At 33.9% G+C, this 20,318-nt stretch overlaps 1 protein-coding gene across 2 annotated transcripts; it reads left to right on the top strand.

Annotated features, from left to right (window-relative positions):
* The first annotated feature begins 40 nt into the window (after positions 1-40).
* LOC128180420 (protein ECT2-like) lies at positions 41-17,454 on the top strand. 2 transcript variants are annotated; one of them, XM_052848529.1, is made up of 23 exons: positions 41-247; positions 1,978-2,061; positions 4,185-4,258; positions 4,665-4,844; positions 5,075-5,161; positions 6,798-6,905; positions 7,829-7,927; positions 8,111-8,210; positions 8,569-8,684; positions 8,799-8,861; positions 9,097-9,322; positions 9,605-9,729; positions 10,042-10,230; positions 10,573-10,683; positions 10,982-11,078; positions 11,452-11,533; positions 11,633-11,711; positions 12,296-12,415; positions 12,997-13,135; positions 14,231-14,385; positions 14,927-15,012; positions 15,209-15,395; positions 15,798-17,454. In XM_052848529.1, exons 1-23 carry the CDS (start codon positions 202-204, stop codon positions 15,948-15,950), a joined length of 2,706 nt encoding a protein of 901 aa, XP_052704489.1. In that variant the 5' UTR covers positions 41-201; the 3' UTR covers positions 15,951-17,454. The 2 variants fall into 2 exon arrangements, with proteins under 2 accessions (XP_052704489.1, XP_052704490.1); XM_052848530.1 differs by lacking the exon at positions 1,978-2,061 and having other exon boundaries at positions 56-247.
* Positions 17,455-20,318: the final 2,864 nt, after the last annotated feature.

The following is a 20,318-nucleotide window of genomic DNA, read 5'->3' as shown; positions in this document are numbered from 1 at the left end:
AGGTCTAACGTTACAGTCTATTCGTTTCCTTTTCAGTCTTTTTAATATGATCTTTAAAACGATAATTAAATTTTAATTTATGATTTTATTTCTTGCACGCCGCGAGTACAATTTATCTTTTCTTCACAAAATTGCCCAGATCATCCAATCAAAATCGTCGTATGATTTAAACAGCGCCATTTTCAAAGGAGTAAGCCAACAATGGCGACGGATTCCAAGCCTCTCGAGGCTTCAAAGAAGGATGACGGTATAGTTGTATTTCCTTGTTTTAATTGTTTTTGTAGTCTTAATCCATGCGATCCATATGTTTTGATAAACAAAAAGAAATCTATAGAGTGTCGCTTGGAACTCTCCTCTCGAGCTCTCTGCATGTCACGTTTGCATTCTTTGAATTCCAGTTTTGGTATGGTTCTATCACTACCTTTCTATAGCTTTTTATGTTCACAGCATATTTGAAGTATGTACAGTATTCACATGGGGCAATTTTATTGAGATCATCGCGCGTATATGTTAATTGGGTCAATAATTAGCAGTCTGCAGTGATAACGGAGTCTGGTGTCTTATCATGATCAACAAGCGCTCATTCATCCATGGACCTCACTTTTGACAATTTGTTTAAAATTTTTATTTACACCTATGCTAAAAACCACAATCATCATACCAGTTTCTTTTTTCCTTTATTAAATAACAAAATCCTAATATTCATTGTTGTGTAAATATTTGAGACCATATCCACAAAAATGTGTTATAATCTGAACATTGGGTGAATCAAACAGTGCAATGTCATTACATTAAAACATGCTTTTGCATTTTTCACAACATTAAAAAAAATGGTAAATGATGGAGAAGTTTGATTATCTTGTTAATCCGATCTTCACTAGCCAAGGACCGGATTTGTTTGTTTGAGATTATTTCCCCCATCACAGATTAAGCTGATTTACAGGGTTTTTCCAATTGTTTTTTAAACAGTTAAACTGGTCCAGGGGCCATTGAATTTGGGAAAGTGGTGCATAAATATTTGAAATTGGGAGAATAATAAATATCTTAAAACTACTACTAGTTTCATTTTTATGCAAAAAAAATATAAACAAAAGTGAAGAAAAAATCTGTTTCTTTTTGTATTTTCATTATCAGCAAGGTTAAACATTGATTCTAATGACTTAACTATAAAAAAGTTGTATTATTTTTCTCTTTTTTTTTTTTCTTTAAAAATCAAGAGCTCTTTTCAACCTCTATGGATCGACACCTGATTGGGAAGAAAAGTCTTGAATTATTATTTATAGAAAATATTGATTTTTCTATTGGTAATTGGTCTGGTAAACGGGCCCAAAATAAGCCAGGAAAACCCCTGTGACTTTCATATCTAGGGAATAAAATCTAGTTGTTGAAGTTTCCTTTGTTATTTGATATCTTGTTCACAGTAATTGTGGCACGGGCACCCAATGCTATTTGGTTTTATCACATATATTTGGAAAAACAGTGTAAGAAAATTGGCAATTTTGACCATGCAATGCAAGTTACATGGATCGTGTATGTTAGGCTAGAAAAATGTATCTGCAGTATTTGTTTTGTAATACAGGTACGTTAAGGCTATACTGTTGTTATCACATTCTAATTAAAATTAGATCCTTTGATTGCTCACATAAGATCGCTACATGTACCTGTGTGTAGGGATTGTGTGTGTGTGTGTGAATCTAATTTTGATTAGATTGTCACCATTGTGACCACAACTTTGGTTTGTTTTTTTTTTCAAGCAAAATAACTCAGAAAAACATCTAGATGGTGTTATGAATTAAGCTTAATCTGCCAAAGGGAAGAGTAGAGACCTTGGTAGCAAAATTTATCCTTACATAATCTCCTAAACTTCAGTGTATTCATATTCATCATCATGTTTAGGAAATTTTGATAATTTTGATTGAGTGCTTTAAGTGTCCTAGGTCCTGTTTCTTTGCCAAAGTCATCTTTCTGTTATTATAGCATATGACATTGGGGCAACACGTGTTCTGCGTTTAAGGCACTCACCTATGACAAAAATGTCATTCTACAAACATTACATGAGGGGTATGTCATTTGTAATCATGAAAGCAAGTAGCAATATATATGATTTACATATATACCTTATCTACAGCTATTCAATAACCTAATCACCCATAATATACATGTTTACAAAATGTATATATATATATATATATATATGGTATGTGCTTGTGGTACTGCATATGGGTGCTGGTATAATTATGTGTAGCAATTTATGGTACAGTGAAGAAATATGATAACTATATGTATATCAAGTTACTGTTTAGGCAGTCAACAATATAAGCATGAACAAATTTTAAAGAATTACTTGTATCTTACAGCATTCTGGTATCTGTCTTTTACCTGTTTATTTACAATATACAGTCAAACTTTGTTAACTCGAACTAGATGGGACTGTTTAAAAACTTCGAGATATCCAAGTATTCGAGATATCGAGAGTAAAATACTTAAAAAATAAGTGGTTGGGACTTACCGTACAAATCGCTTCAACATATCCATAGTATTCAAGACATGAGTGTTCAAGATATGGAATTTTAACTGTATATAGAATATATTGCTTATAGATATCTGCATGCACTCATGTTTTTTTACTAAAACTTAACTGTTTTTCTTCTCTAATTTCCTCAACAAAAGGGTATCATATCATCTACAAATATTCAGAAAAAAATAAGCTTAAAAGATATTTATAAAGGATATTAACCTCTTAAAGAAGTGCAGGATGCGTGTTGTCTATAGATAAGATTAAATACAGGCTATTAAACTTTATTTATTTTTTACTTCTGTCTAACGTAGTGCAATTATTTAGAGCACGAGCTTTATTGATCTGAAAGTCAAAAGTGAAACTTTAAGGCACAGTAATTTTTAATCATTACAACAAAATTTCAATGCATTTTATTGTCGAAAATTGTAAATTTTCATAGATTTTTAAACAGTGTCAGATTATATTTTGACTATTTTCATATGTCTCTTCATGCACATTAAAATCAGATTTTTATCTTCATGACTTGTGTCTCATACCTCCTTCATTATACTTAAATAGACTGTGTACTATTTAATGTGTTAACTGGGTGCTGGATTTTATATGCTGTGTGAGAGTGTGTGTTACATGTATATCTTTATCTTGTAAAAAGTCAATTCGCAATATTATATGTAAAATTATATGTGTATTCAATTTATTTTTATAAACAAAATGTATTACAGTCTGGTACTATAAATATAAACCCTTAAAGCTGTTTGGTCTAAAAAAAAAAATTCCCATTGCAGCATCAAATTTAATTTCTTAAACAAACCAATTCTTTTAGAAAGTTTTAAAAAAGTTTTTACAAAATAATACAAGTCTTGTAGAATATGTCCCTTGTACACAAACTGATCAATGGATATTTTTGATCAGCTGAATCACTTTTGTAAAAGTAGTTTACATTTTTGGTGGTGAATACCCAAGTCTTAGACCTATTATAACCAGACATGTGTTTCAACATCGAGACGAATATAAGGGGCAAAATTTTATGTTACTAAATTTTTCTTAGAAAAGTTTGTGGTGTAAACACACTTTCTACATCATTTAATTCTAAGAAGTTTAACTTAAAGATCCGGAAAACTACTGCATTGCCTTTCATTGTTGGTAAAACTGTCAAAAAAAAATTTACATATACAGTAAAACTCGTTTAGTACGAACACGGATATTGCGAATTCACGGACATAGCGAAGTCATCTTGGATCCCCAGCTATGTAAATTTAATGAATTTCTTATACGGTTATAACGAATTACGGATAAAACGAAGTAATTTCTTAGGTCCCAGTGACTTCGTTATAACCGAGTTTTGCTGTACAATCGGTCCAAGCAGCTTTAAAACTGACTGTTGTTTTTTGGTGTTTTGTTTATAAACTGGCATAATAATCTTTAACTTTTAACAAATTTAACAAACTATAACAAGTTTTTATTTTTTCATGATGGAGTTTTATTTACTTTGACACGATAATTTTCATTTAATTTTATTCAAACTTTATAGAAAACAAATTGTAAAAATAAATTTAAAATCAAATTGCTGACTCTAATTTATATTAGTTTGCATATTCTCTTTGCACGCCATGTAAAAATTCCTCTTGAAATTATTGTAAAAAAAAAAAAATTATTCTCTTTTTTACAGAGGAAAGGCCCCTGCAGGTAGTATTGGTAGGGGAAACTACTCAGGAGAATGAAGAATTGAGGGCAGCTTTAAAAGTAAGAGTTGCATGGGATATATAATGACTTATCTTCACTGGCTATTCAGGCAAAATCAAGTTTATTGTTCCCCAAAACAGCAGCTATTTCCAAAGACTGAATGATAGTAGAAGTATTGATGTGTTTGTGTACGTGCAGATAAGACGGTCCTTTTTTTTTTTTACAAGGACATAATCTTGCGCATTGTTGTTCCATTGTTAGAGTATTACATCTCTCTCTCTGTTGTTATTGGAATTTAGATGAACTTCAAAGTAACTTTTTTGCTCATTAAAATTTCCGATATTTATCATCATTACCCATTAAAGATAATAACATTAAAAATTTGTGATTAATAAAAACTATGAAGACCTTTAGAACTGCACCCATTGTTTGAACATCCCTATGCATTGACAACTGTATTTTACAGAGTTTGGGTATAAAGCCCCGGAAATCTGACACAGGTACAGACTTCATACAGACTGCCTCGGAGAGAGAAACCGTGTTTGTTTTGTCAGAGTTCGAGGGAGATGTCTTTCACAACCTCTCCAAAGCAGAGGCTAACATAGTGGGTCCCCCCGTCATCTATCACTGTGCCAAAGAAAATAAGGTTTGTGTTATTAAAATTTTGTGGGAAATTAAGTAATTCTGTAATAGTATAAAATGTCTGTAATTTGAAAAATAAAAGTTATTGATTTTCCAGGATCTGTACAAATAATTGCTACATATTTAGCTACCTGTAAAATGTTGTGTATGATGAATTTTTTTACTGGTTTTGGATGTTTTGATGAATTTCATAATAAATGAGTTATGACATAAGAAATCTACATCTCTCTGTAGGAGGTGCCCTGTCATTCCCGACCATTGTACAACACGGCCATGGAGGGAGTTATTTTGTGCTTCACTGGTTTGGACAAACAAGAGGCTGTATGTAACTAATTTATTGTTATATTTACAGTTTCTGTACAAAACGATCGTAAATTAACAGAGCTCTGATGTTAAGATATTTATATTTTTAATCGACATCTCATGCTATAGGTCTAAATCTGACTGTCTTAATGAATTTTAATCAATTTTGAAATCAAAGTTTGCAGGGTAGAGAAAGCATATAAAGTTATTAAACAAATGCGTAATCATATAGAGTTGTAGATAGTGATGGGAAATCGGAAAATTTTCATAATCGATTATCGGAAATAATCGAAAGTGTATAATCGATTAAATAATCGAAAATTTTCAAATTATGTTAAATTGAATGAAACTCTGAACAAAAACTTGCATATTGCGTTGTATATACAGTAATATATACTTGTTTCAGTTGTTTGAAATTATTAAATATTTTTTCAAATAAATCAAATATCTTAATAAAATTTATATATTATTACATGTATGCACATACAATCTAATTTACTGCACCTGGTTAGTATAAAAGAAAACTAGGAATTGTACCATTTATAGTGACTAAGAAGTTAGGAACAAGTTCAAAAACTTCAAACAATAAACATAAACAATTTAAAATATAACAAATTAATTTGAAATTCAGAGTTCAAATCCTATTTCAAATCATTAAACCAAAACAATTTAACATTTTAACATCGTGACTATAAAGTTTACTACTGGCCGAGTGGCATGACATACCACTTCAATGTTCAAGGGTTTTATTCAAGAAAATGAGCAAGTCAACAATCCAAAAGGATTTAAAGTTTGTATTTGGATATGGAAATATTTCCTGAGTCATGTTATTGTTGGGATCTTGATTAGTGGCATTTGCCTCGTACGTGTCACGTGAGACTTGCACATCGCGCTGCCATTTTGTTTAAACCTACCGGTATTTTCCTTTTGATGTTTGGAAAAAGTCAAGTCGTACGAAGAATTTTCGTAACTTACGTTTTTATTAACAAAAAATTTAAATAATCGATTATGAAAATCTTAATCGATCATCGACATCGGGAGACATTTAGCGACCGACTTTCGATTGTCGGCGATAATCGGCCCATCACTAGTTGTAGACTGTCTCAAATTTCTGTAATAAAGCTACTAGTCATAGAATATAGCTTCGAAACATCAATTTCTTTTGAATTTATGCAACTTTTTGTAAAATTACCATTTTCTTCTATAAAGGATTTCTGAAAGGAGTTGTTCAAGCAATATGAGCTGCATTTTTCATGTTGAATATTTTTTTTTTACTTAAATGACAAAAATATCTTGGTTTTTAAATTTCTGTTAGCCATATTTTTGTGGAAAATGCCGTTAAGAAGCCTTATTTGGAGCAAAATTGAATTATTGTTGTCCTGTACAAAAATTGATTGTCTATATATTCCTTAGAAGAGAAATATTTCCTTGATTCCTTTGACAAAAATTAATGATTTTTTCAAATCTTATTTATCATTAAAGTTTAAGTTATATGCAGACTTATCATACTAGCAGGTTTTTGCAGCAAAAAAAAATTCTAAAAATTACAGCTCATATTGCTTTCAGTTACTCATGTATTTGTATGTTTGCCTGACTTACTGATGTAGTTGTGGGATTTTGTATACCCAATGGTGTGTCATTTATGTTTTCTTAGAGACCCCTTGCAGAGATAGTGCACCACATGGGAGGAAGTATACGTAGAGACGTGTCTGCCAAAGTCACTCATCTCATAGCAGACTGCACAGACGGTCCCAAATACAGGGTAGGTCAAAGTCACTCACCGCATAGTGGACTGCACAGATGGTCCCAAATACATGGTAGGTCAAAGTCACTCAACGCATAGCAGACTGCACAGACGGTCCCAAATACAGGGTAGGTCAAAGTCACTCAACGCATAGCGGACTGCACAGACGGTCCCAAGTACAGGGTAGGTCAAAGTCACTCATCTCATAGCAGACTGCACAGACAGTCACAAATACATGGTAGGTCAAAGTAGCAGACTGCACAGACGGTCCCAAATACAGGGTAGGTCAAAGTCACTCAACGCATAGCGGACTGCACAGATGGTCCCAAATACATGGTAGGTCAAAGTCACTCACCTCATAGCAGACTGCAGAGGTGGTCCCAAATTCATAGTATGTCGTCCCAAATACAGGAAGGTCAAAGTCACTCACCTTATAGCAGACTGCAAAGGCCATCCCAAATACAGGGTAGGCCAAAGTCAGTCACCTCATAGCAGACTGCACAGGCGGTCCCAAATACAGGGTAAGTCAAAGTCATCAAAGTGGACCGCACAGACGGTCCCAAATTCCGGGTACATCAAAGTCACTCAAAGCAGACTGCATCTCATGGCAAATTTGGGTTGGTCATATAAACAGAAGAGGCTGCATTATTCCTCACAAGGCTTATTGAATATTGATTCATACTGAGTATAAAGGAGATGATATGCATGTACACTATGAAAAGCATTTACCATAATCATTTACAATAATCATTTATCATTACGCTTTTTGGGGGAGGGGGGATCAATTATTTTTAAAAAAATTATCAGGGTTATGTTTAATAAATTTGTACATATTGTATTGAGTAACTGTTATGCTAATTGGAATAACAGACACATGTATATGTGTGTAGGATAGCTACTAGTAGTTCATTTTCCTGTATTCTCTGTGGTTGTAATTGTAGCTTGCCAGTAGTTTAGGGACTCCTATTGTCAAACCAGACTGGATCTACAAAGTATGGGCAGACAAAGATGTGGTGGGAATAAAAGCCGATGACAAAATGGTGTGTAATGGCTAACCTGTGTTAGTTTCATTCAAATCATCATCTTGATATGTGCATGTATCATGTGTATATGTTACTTTTAACTGCAGTTAAAACAATTATTTGAAGTACAACTTTTTTTAATTTTTATGTTTACAAATTATAGCAGTTGAATCAGAATGGTAACGTTTTTCCTTTTTTCAGGTACAATACAGGGTACCCCCATTTTACAAATGCTGCTTGTGTTTTTATGGTTTTACGGAGGAAGAAAAGAAGCATATGGAAGAATTGACTGTAGAAAATGGTTTGTGATATTCTTTGATATTGAATTAATACGTGATATTCAAAATTGACTTTTTAAAATGCAGTTTTGCTACAAAGATTACATGTACATTGTAATCTCTTTTTCAATACACATATATTCATACAAAATTCACTCTAAAGGAAATGACACAAATTGTAAAAAAAAAAAAAGTCTGATGTAATGGTATTAAATGTGAGATTTGTAAAATAGATGTAGACAACTTACTTTTTCTTACCTTTAAATAAGGTGTTTGATACTGTAGTCTGCTATTGATGATAATGCTAAGGTAATCTTTTGAATGACACAAAATTTACAAAAAAAATACAAGTACCTTTTATAATGAGCTTTCTTCATACAGGTGGAATATTTGCTGAGATAGGGGATGAGGACTGTACACATTTGGTAGTAGATGATCAGCAAACTCCAGTGCTACCCAAAGACATAGTGCTTCCACATTTCATTGTCAGAGCTGAGGTATTGTTCTGTATTATGTGTGTCAAAATTTAATTGCAATTGAAAATTTTGTTTTTATTTGATTAAATGTACATATATGCATATAAATGTCAAAATATATCTGTGCATTTGCAGTGGTTTTGGGGGAGTCTACAAATGGAAGCTTGTTCAGATGAAAGGTTTTATGAATATCAAAAGGTAAAAAATTAGGTTTTTAAATGTACTACATAGAATATATTTAAGGAAACTTAACATAAGAAATGCTGGCTAGGAATAAAAACAAAAAATTTGAAAAAAGTACTGCTTTGAATTAATGTACTATTAAATTTATGTACTACTTACATGAGAGGTCATGTTTCTCCTAATCAAATTGTGAAGACGATTACGTAAAGAAACCAAGATTTTATTATTGTTTTGCTTGGAATTAATATAGGAGACAACCCCTGGTTCTTTGTTTACACCTGGCCGATGTATGTCCGGCTCCAAGTCAAGGAAACGCAAGAGGCTTAAGGAGAATATTGCCCAGCTGGCCGCAGAAGGAGAGCTGGACTCCCCTCTCTACAAGCGGCGCTCCAGTAGCGAGTATAGCCGGATATCCATGAGTCCTAGCTCATTCCTGGACGCCTCCAATACACCAGATAAATCAGATGTACTGACGGGTGAGTATTCGTCTCTGTAGCCTAGTGCTTTGTCATTGCTGCAGTCTTTATCAATTTAACAGCATACCTTAATTTGGAAATTTGTTAATTTATCCAATTTAGTATGAATGAAATGTGATCTCTCATGTTTTACAGTGAATTAAATGTAACTCACGTAAATTTATATATCTTTAAAAGTGAGTTAAATGTTGGCTTTCTGTTAGAGCAAAAAGTATTTCATGACAACTATTTATTTACATGTACATGTATCTCTTATGTTATTATATATTAATCTTTTCAAAGAAACAACTGAGATTGAGGAGAAGTCAAAGGCTGTTCCATCCAAGTTATCACCCAGACAACAGGTTGTCATGGAGTTACTGCAAACCGAGAAGAACTATGTGGCCATATTGCATACCATTTTAAATGTAAGCTGTACAAATTGCAGTATATCTATTAAGTGGACAACTATTGCTCCAACAAATCACAAAATATAAAGTCTAGATGCTTGTGTGCATTCATATGCTACGCATTAAGCAAGTAAAGTCAATTTATATGATATTCTGGAATGCATTTTTCCCTTATAACTAGCACATTAGACTGCTTCAAACATTAAGCCCAATCTGTATCAGTAAGGTGTTTAAATTATTTCTAGAAATCATTGTTTCAGAATTTTCTTATAACAGAAATCATTAACTGTCACCATGGCATTACTTTACGTTGTATCGTCATGTTTGTAGGTTTTTAAATCTGAAATAGAGAAACCCAATCAATACCATGGTGCCATTTTGGCTGCACAAGACATCAAACTAATTTTTGGAAACATTCCTCCCATCTACAAAGTCCACTGTGAAATCAAAGATGAACTGATGGCCCTCATGGAAAACTGGACAGAAGATTGTCTAGTGGGTCAGGTCATATCACAGCATGTAAGTAGGACATTTGACTCATTTCAAGAAAGACTGATTAGAAAATAATTCATATGTGGTAAGGACAGTTTGGTTGTATCATTAGTTAGATTTTGACACTTGTTTAGATCAGATTTGTCTTCAAACAGTAATTAGAGCAAAAAAAAAATATTTGCAGTTTCTTTCTTGATATGTGTTCAGTTGAACATGCACATGTGAGTGCTCACTGGAATTCCCAATCTCTATAACACAACTGTTTGTGAGCACCTATTCTGCTACGCAGGCCTCTGGATAGTCCTCTGTAGTAAATATTGTTTTTACGGTGTTTTATCTTTAATTAATTCTGATTGGTGTACTTTTCAGGCTGAAGCCATGCTGAAAGCGTATCCTCCATTTGTGAATTACTTTGAGCAGACCAAGGAAACCATAACCAAATGTGATAAATCCAATACAAGATTCCATGCTTTCCTCAAGGTAAGATCGATTCACTGAGTATGCTGTTTGGTGGGTTTTTATTTATTAGCCTTTCTCTGGCACAATGGACTGCCTCAGATTGGGCTCAGAACATGGCCATCAGTCATGTTGGATATCACTCCTACCACATTCCATGATTTTCTTCCTATTTTTTTATTTTTTGAAAATGGTTTATATCTACAAGTAATCCTTTAAATGTAAGGATGTAGAATTTGTCAGAAATATTTTGATATATATGTGTGTTGTGTATTACAGGTGTGTCGTAAGAACTCTTTAATATATGTGTTGTGTGTTACAGGTGTGTCAGAGTAAGCCTGAGTGTGGGCGTCAGAGTTTGACGGAGCTGTTGATTCGGCCCGTACAGAGACTGCCCAGTGTGTCGCTTCTTTTGGGAGGTAATGTCTGATCACTGAAATGGTATTGACTAGAAATATTAACTCTTGAAGATTTAAGTTTATTTAGAGTACCTTAAATGCAAAATTAATTATACCAAAAATTATAAAAAAAAAATTTGACTGAGTGATGTTACATTTAAATTAACAAAACTTAATGATTTTAAAGAAATCATAAAATCTGTAAAAAAAAAAAATGTACTTGGCACTACTGGTAATTTGATAATTAAATTAATCATAATTGCTGGAGCAGTCACAAGGGCTCAGAAAGTGTTGGCCCCGACATATCTAATGTCATCTAGCAAATAAATTTGTGATTAGTCAACATATCTGCCATTCCTTTTTTAGAAAAGTACAGCTGTTTTCTTTATTGCAGATATTTTAAAGAAAACCAGTCAAGATAACCCAGATTATGAAAGACTGGAAAATGCAATTGATCTTCTTAAAGAAATTATGACGTAAGCACACTTTTCTTTTCATTGCTAAATGAAGTTTACATCTATGAAATGTACATCTATGTATATAGAAATGACACATTTCATGGTTTCTGTTTACAGACATATCAATGAAGATAAGAGGAAAACAGAAAACCAGGTTGTGATGTTTGATATTATGAATGAAATTGATAATTGTCCGGTAAGTATTTCTGTTTAGACGCTATTGTATCTATTGTAAATTATACTGTAAACGTACTACATTTGGCTGTGTATTCTATTTAGTGCATTTGGCGGAATGCAGCTTCTGCTTAATCAAGCACAGCGGTAAATGCCATGCACATATGTATAAGAATAGTCACTTTCAGGATTACGCTAATTCAAATCAACGCCAACTTGTTTAAAAACAAATTTCCACCAAATATCGTACACGCCAAATATAATATGATTACAGTATTCTTTGCTTTTCTTCTGGTATCTGTAGCTTTAGTAATTTCAAGTTGTTTTACATTTTATTATAAAAGATTAATTCTATGGCCTTTACTACATGTAATTTGCAATTGCGATTTTGATTCTTAAATCATTTAGAATGATGAATAAAGTCAATGGTAGATAGATTTATGCATTTGCATCACAATTAAGATGTTCTTAAACATTTATACATATTTGTGTATGGATTCATATAACACATGTACATAGTGTATGTTTATTTCATAGTATTCATAGAATGCTTTTGTTGTAAAGAAGTAGGAAGACTACTTATTTGTTTATGCCTTTATACTGCAGGCAACAATTTTGTCCTCCCATCGGAGTTTTGTGACGAAGGCTGATGTGATAGAACTGTCGGACGAGCTGAGTGGACGAAACTTCCCTCTGTCCTTGTTTCTATTTACAGATACGCTAGAGGTTTGTAACCAATGAATTAATATTTACTGTCAAATTATTAAATTCATATAGGCCAGTTTTTGTGAATTTTCAAAAATGATTGGTTTGGATTTAATTTTGTGGATTTACTCCTATGTACATGTACAATACTGAGTTTAATGATTTAGAACCATTTTAACAAAAGCTTGGACTTTGGGTAGTTGTGTCAAACAGCAATGTGACATAGGCCTGTCTATTTCACTGCTGGCCACTCAGTTATGGCTCTTTGAAATCAACAAGATTTGTCTGGATTTTGAGCTAAGACTACGCAATCGGTGCATATTAAGCTTGAAATCGCGTCATTTTTAACTTGTTTTGACACAAGAAATAGATAGCTACATCCAACTGAAAGTCCAAGGTCTCATTAAAATGGTTCTATCAAAGATAATAAATTGTGGATAAGGAGTAGCCATGAAAAACCTCTAAAACTGAGTCACAACAATTATAATTGATTCTGCAGTAAAAAATAAATATTAAGATGAATTGATACATGTTCATGGCTATTTTGTAGGTTTGTTCAGTGTTTCCCGAACCTTTACTTATATATGCACATATATTATTAGATCTGTAAGAGGAGAACCAAGCATGGTAGTACTGCCAAGAGCCCCGCCCTCAGGAGGAGTCCCCAGAAGCCGTACAAACACCTGGGTCTGTTACAACTGAAGACGCTCAAACGGATCATCAACTACAGGGAGTCAGAAGGTAGGGCTGTGTGTAATTAATACACAAGGACACTGTAAGCAGGAGTTAGTTTCTGTGAAAATGAAAGATATTTTAGTTTGAGTCATTTTTACTGTGTTCATGCCATGACTGGAATAGCAAAACTGTCAATGTTTCAATAAGGTCTTTTCTACAGATAAAAGGATCATAATTGATTTTAACATATAAAGAATAAAATTTACATATACTTGTAGAGCTGAAACGAATGTTCGAATATTCGCGAATGAATAGTTAATTTCTAATATTCGAATGTATATTTAGGATTCGAATATTCGATCACATGTTAAACACCCATATCAAGTACTGTAAACTATGCAGATCGTGTTATTTCATTTTACTCGGAACGAAAGTAAAGATAAAGCCATCTATGACTGCCATGCTTGGTAGAGTCTATTACTTAACCCAGTAATAGACTCTTCCGCCATGCTTGTTTACCTTGAAAGTAAAAGCAGGGTTTACATCGAACGGAGACAAACATTCTGGATTTTTCAATTCATGTCAGACGCTGAAGAAAAAAATTACTTAACTGTTTGAACGAGTCTGGGCTACGGAGAGTTAATATCGAATTTTTTTTTAAAAGATACCTCGATATAATTTGTTTTTTTTTTAAATTAACAGAACATTTCCGGAGTTATGAGCGTTATCAGTTTTCTTTTTAATACTATATATAAAACATGGCGGAAATATTTGGACTGACTTACGAAGTTACGTATTGGTCTCATACAGGAGTCAGGACTGCAGTATATTATTAAAGAAGTAATAAATCTTTTGATTGTAGTTGATGGAAATTTAAAAAAAAAATCAGTATATTATTATTTGCATAAATATTAAATGCGCACCCAATTCAATGGATACTCATGCATGCATTAAGTGTCAACTTCGAACTGACATGTTTAAGCCGTCAACACATACACCCACTTAGTAATACAAACTATCATATATGCTTAATGCATTGTCTATGACGTCTACGAATATTCGAATACGAATCGAATAGCACTCACGAATATTCGAATACTGATTTATGGTATTTGTTTCAGCTCTATATACTTGTATATCAATGATGCTTTGGAATTGCAGATTGTCAGAACAGTTTCGGAATCATTTTTAAATCACATCCTGATGACAAAGACAAGCTTTACAGTTTCATGGTGGATGAGACGGATGTAAACAAAGTTCAGTTCCTGACCTCCCTGGCCAAATCAATCGCCCAGACCAAGTGCCTGGCTGATCACGTGAGTGCGATTTGTATGATCCTCTTGTGTGAGCAAGGTGTTGTCTTTCTCTCCACTTTAACAAATGGCATACAATTGTAGTCTATTTAGCATCTTTGGTGGAATGTCATGCATACAAACGTGTTTGTATGTTATGTATGTATGAACTGTCAAAATCAGATCAGTGCTAAAATGTGGATTTATTAATTTCAAATAAATATCATACATACATGTACATGTTAGATGAAATATCAGTTAAAGACACAGAACTTATGGAGCCATATATACAATAATATGCAGACTGCATATCTTTAATATACCGGTTGATTTAAGTGGCTTTAATAGATACCGGTAAGGTCTAAAGAAACTTTACATGTAAAAAATCATGGTATATTACCTATGTAATTACTATGATATGTAACATTATCGAACACAATTTTTAGTCCACCTTGGGTATTGTGAACAGAACAAACCAGAGGTATTCTATGCATACATATTCCAAACTTTATAGCAAGTTTAAGGAATGAACATTGATTTGTCTTTTTTCTTTGATGTGAAATAGGAGGGACTGATTGCCACAGTGGAGGGGCGGGACCTACAAATCAACACCTCTATCCTGGGGAGGAGCACGTTCAGCAGGGCTGCCAAGTACGTTCATTGAGTAGAATAGCAAATACATTTTATCAAAGCAGTGTTTCAGTCATTGCTAGGATTTTCCTTTCTTTTGCTACTACAGGTGTAATCTGTGATCATTACTTCACAAGGTCAATTACTGGATAATTTAACTTGATAAAATATTATTTGCGACAACAAATGATGAATATTGGTGATATTTTATTTGTAGAATTGGTAAACGGGTCAGTAGGGCATTTTCCTTCAACAAGACACCCAGTAGATTAAAAAGAGCAGTGTCCAGTGTTCTCAGTCCATTCTCCCATGAAAACAACCACAACACTATCAATGTGATGGGCACGCCGCGACGTGGTGGTGATCTATTCAACCGAAGACAAGCCAGCTGTATGGACCTCACTGTAAGTTATTACCTGTAGACTTAGAAATACTTTGATTCTAAATAGACAGGTAAATCTGTAGCTATAATTACATGTAGACTTACTCAAATTATACTTTGGTAAGAAACATTTAATTTTAATTAAAGTATAAATTTATTTGGGGAGAGGGGAGGAGGGTCTTCATGATTAACGTCAAATCTTATAAAATGTTACAGGTATAATCAAAAGGATTGTAAATGAATGCTACGAGTTTATTTTAGGAATTCAAGTGTTAGTCTATTTCAATTATCTCATTTACTGTATACCAAGAGTGAATTTGAGAATGTTTTTATTCATAACAGAGTGTCCAGAAAATTGCACTACTTTTACCTTACTATCTAGGTTATTTATTGAATTCCATTGTTTGCTTTTCTGTATCTACAGGACTCCATCTCGATGCTGAGTAGCTACCCAAGCTCTACCACCCTGTACCAGGAGGAGGACACGGTCAGTCTGGGGGCCTACTCCCTCCAGACCCCCATGGAACACTCCAACATGAACGACTACAACAGTCGACTCATGAAACCTCCCAGCTAACTGGGCAAAGATATGACAGTGAAATGTCCTAGTCTGTAATCTGACACAAATGAAAAAAGGATATACAAACGAAGGCAATTACTTATATCTCAACTTAGAGTCAATCAAGTGGAAAGAAGAAATATATGTTGGGAGTGATATCATTCTTGGTTTACTACTAGCATGTTTTGAATTCTTGTACATACGAGTAAAAGTATCTCCACAGAAGTTTAAAGTGCAGTTCAAAGAATGTGTTGGCAAAAACGATCGAGTGAGAGTTAACTGAAAAAGTGCTATTTATTTTGTTACTGTACAGAACTCGCAATGAAACTTGCACTGTGTGCTCCAGGCAATGAAGAAACATTTTGGAAGTGGAAGCTAAGAATGTCAAGTGCCTTGTTTTATGCATAATTAGCAGAGAAATGCTTTAATGATTCCTTCTTTTTTTCTTTCTCTTTTACTTAGGTCTGATTGATGTGGGTTTTGTATTTTTAACTGTTTTTTTAAACAAAAATTGCTTGGTTTTTATTTCTAAAAATATTTCCCCATTTCACATTTTCAAATCTTTATGAGTTAAGAGGTACACATAAAGGTAATTGATTTTTGACTGATGTTCCAATTGTTCCAGAATAATAGAATTACAATGTATCTCAGATTTTCTTTTTATTGATGCCCTGAAATGAGATACTTCGTACCATCACTTTTAAGAACATGAATGCGAGTTCCTCTCAGTTTTCTGGGGTTGTAAGGTTTAGTGAACTTTATTAAGTAATTGTCTAGACAGTAGCTAGTGTAGACAAACAGGAGAACCCAACCTCCCAAGTGAAGTGTAGACAATCGTAAACATGAGCAGTTAACATCCCAAGTTTATAGTCATTCTTTAAAATCTTTGCACTGAACATGGTTCCCTCTCAGAGTACAGCAAACATGTATCTATATCTTCTTTCAAGAAGTACAAAATGTATTATGATGTTATTTTAAGTGTAAAGGTGCAAAAGAACATTAGAAGTAGTAAGGAGGTTTGTTTTTCCTCACTATATACATCATAGATTTGTTCATTAGATACAGTTTCAATGTTTTTCTGTGTACAAGTGTATGAAAATGCAGTATTCAGATCATTTATCTATGCCTACACCATTATTATCTTTTAAATATTATAAAGTTGGGGATCAAGGTCACATTTGATGTAATCTATCATTTACACTGTACATTATTTGTACCGTAACCATTTTTTCTTGTTCTGTGATAGAGTCGACAGGAATCTGCTTTAACTTTTGGTCTACAGCATTGTACAAAAGGTAGGTCTGTCTTGGTACAGCCTTGGCCAAATCATCTTAGTTTTAAGTTTAATGTGATGACAGTCATTTTTACCCCACCCTGTACCTGATGTTTGTTAATGTGTGACAACTGTAAATTATGTAACATAGACATGTAGTCCACAGTTAATGTGATGAGAAAGGTTGTGTATGATGAAGGCAGTGCCATAGCACGCAATGACGTCAGTAAAGAATGATAAAACATCAGATGTACCTGTGTTTGTTTCATTTATGTAAAGGTCTTATCGGTTTTTGACAATTTTGAATTGTAGTAGGAAACCTTAAAAAAAAATACCATGTTGATTGATGAACGGACGATGTTATTCATTGCTAACACAAGGGTTGGCATATGGAAACAATTGAATATTAATGCGAAATTAAACGATAATTCAAAATTTGGACATGATTGGAATAAATGTGAGTCCTAATAAAAAAAAATGCGCAATCCTGAGATACGGAAGAAACAGTACAACACAGTTATGAAATACAGTTTAACAACTGCCAAAAAGTCAGGTTCCGTCACTTTGATACTCAAGACTTACTAAGAAGCAAACACTCTACATTTCTCCTCTATATTATGAGGAAATCATTTTGAAATGAAAATGGATGACCAGTTGTTTTTATCAGCAGAAGGCTAACCGACGTGCATGGTGTGTACGTTTCATGCGCGGATTTAAGGGGGGGGGGTCGGGAATCAGCCCCTTCCTTGGAAAATTCAAATTTAATAAATTCACAGTGTTTAATTTCTGAAACGGACCTTGGACCCGACTGGAAAACAAAATCATCCCTTGCCTCCCCCTCCACCTTGCAAAAATTGTCTGGATCCGCGCACGAAACTGGCAACGGCACAAATGCACCAACACATTTTGAATTTCAATTGGTTCGTCCGTCCGTCTCTCAGAATTATTAGATGAACTCAATGTAGTTAAAAATTCATGTTCTTACAGAAGAAAGTAAATAGACGTGGCAGAAACAATCAGCATCCTTATGTCTATGGTACAGAATGGATTTAACAGGCTACTAAATTTTATTTTATTTTTTTTATTTAAGAGGTAGCCAAATCATCTTTTGGAGTGTGATTGGTGGTTGGTGGTGTTTTGTAGATGTTTACATTGGTTTGAGAATTTTTAATTATGCAATGGTTGATATAATTAGAACTTACAAGTTTAAAATAGCGGTCTGCCAGTCATTTTTAGAATATGATTGTTTTGTTTTGTCGATTTGCATTATGGTGCACGAGTTTGATTTTGAAGTTCGTTTTTATTTGGAATAATCATACGCTGAAGTATTGATGGCAACCCATTGCTTCTAGATCTTCAACTATATATTGGAACATACCAGTGACAAATTAAATCAAATGTCGTTTTTTATGTGAAGAAATGTATAAGGAGAAGTAATAATTAATTGGCTTGCAAGACAATTATTTAAACATTAACTAAATTTGATATGGTCCGAGGTCTTTGAAGGTCAAGCGTGTTTGAAATTATTTAGAGCTGTTGTCATCATAGAAATGCATAATCTGTAGATACAATAGACGAGCATTGTCTGAAATCTGTTGACGATCTTACATTAGCCCCTGTGTCCACGGCGACGACAAACGAGCATGGTCGCCGCGCTAATACCAGTGCCCCTGCCAAAAGTAGTATCAATATTACATTGGGAAGGAAAGAATTGCCTGAGTCTTATTATATGTCAATTTTTTTGGCAAAAACAGTATCTGCTTATTATAGTCCGTTCCCTTGACCTTCGCCGGTCGCTCTGAAGGTCAAGGTTATGGCAATATTATGGATGAAGAGCATGTCCAGTTTGGCGCTATGCCTGGTTCGGTTTATACATATAATACAATGCAAAGTAACTGGTGATTGGGGTAAATATGTATCCAACGAGTTTGGACGCCCTTCCCATGTCAAGGGTCCGATCCGCTCCGCTGTAGTATATGTAGAGGAGCGGATCAGAAACCCTTGGGAAGATGTATGGACACAAGCTCCCATACCATTTGCTGTTACTATAATATATTTGCCAATTTTTTTATGCCAATGTTAAGATATTTAAGTGTATTTATAATAAACCAACAACTTTTAGAGCACTCTAAAGGCTACATCTCCCTGCAAGACATATGCATGCAGCCTATCACTTGAGGATACAGGCATTTTTCCGGAGATTTGGGCTTGTTTCCGGAGGAGACATTTTAGTGAGGCAAATCCATTGCGACCGGAGGTCCAGGGGCCGCCTTAAGTCCTATCAGGTCGAGGGCAGAGCCCTGGTTGGGGATTCAAAGGGGGGGGGGGGAGGGAGGGCGAAGCATATTTGTCCTGGACAGTAATTTAACCGATTACATCATAGTCTTAGGCATGTTTGTAATACTACATAACAGGGAACTACTAGTACTAGTAGAAAAGATGGTGTTTTTTTTAACCGAAGCAAGTGTAGGGCATTAATTTTTTTGAAACTGTTGTGTTTAAAGATTATAAAATTATTTATCGGTTTATATGTTGTTGTTTTTTAAGTACATGCACCCGCAGATCTAGGATGGGGGGGGGGGGGGGGGGGTAGGGGGCTCAAGCCCCCTCCCCCTGCAAAATTCAAATTTCTTTATAAGCCTCATCTATTGTTTTTGAGATTCGGGCTTATCTGCAATTGAAAAGTGAACTGCGTTCTGGAGCAATTCAAAAATCAAAGTGATATGTAATCTAACTTTCCTTCTTTTTTTTTTTAAATCTGTTGTATAAAGTGTTTATGTATATAGTGTATAAATGAACTGGTAGTTCTTGATATTAATTAATAAAAAGAAAATCGACGATTTCCAAAAACTACGTGTACTGACACCGAGAGTCTCGAACATTTGCCGATCCAGATAGCAAAATAGCCTACGGAAATCCTTTCAAGTTATTACATGTAGTATTTCAAATGGAACCCTCATCAAAACAGCACAAATGTGTTTTATTTTGTTCGTGGCTTTGTGATAAAAAAAAAATTGCTTATTTTTTGCATACAGGCTCACAAAAATGTGTGCATTTCAATAAACAATGGTATTATCTGTAAAATGAGTTAAGGAGTTGAAGACAGGAATTGG

Source organism: Crassostrea angulata, chromosome 4 (genome assembly GCF_025612915.1).
Source record: "Crassostrea angulata isolate pt1a10 chromosome 4, ASM2561291v2, whole genome shotgun sequence".
Classification (NCBI taxonomy): domain Eukaryota; kingdom Metazoa; phylum Mollusca; class Bivalvia; order Ostreida; family Ostreidae; genus Magallana; species Magallana angulata.
This window is presented reverse-complemented; position numbering and strand designations above follow the sequence as displayed.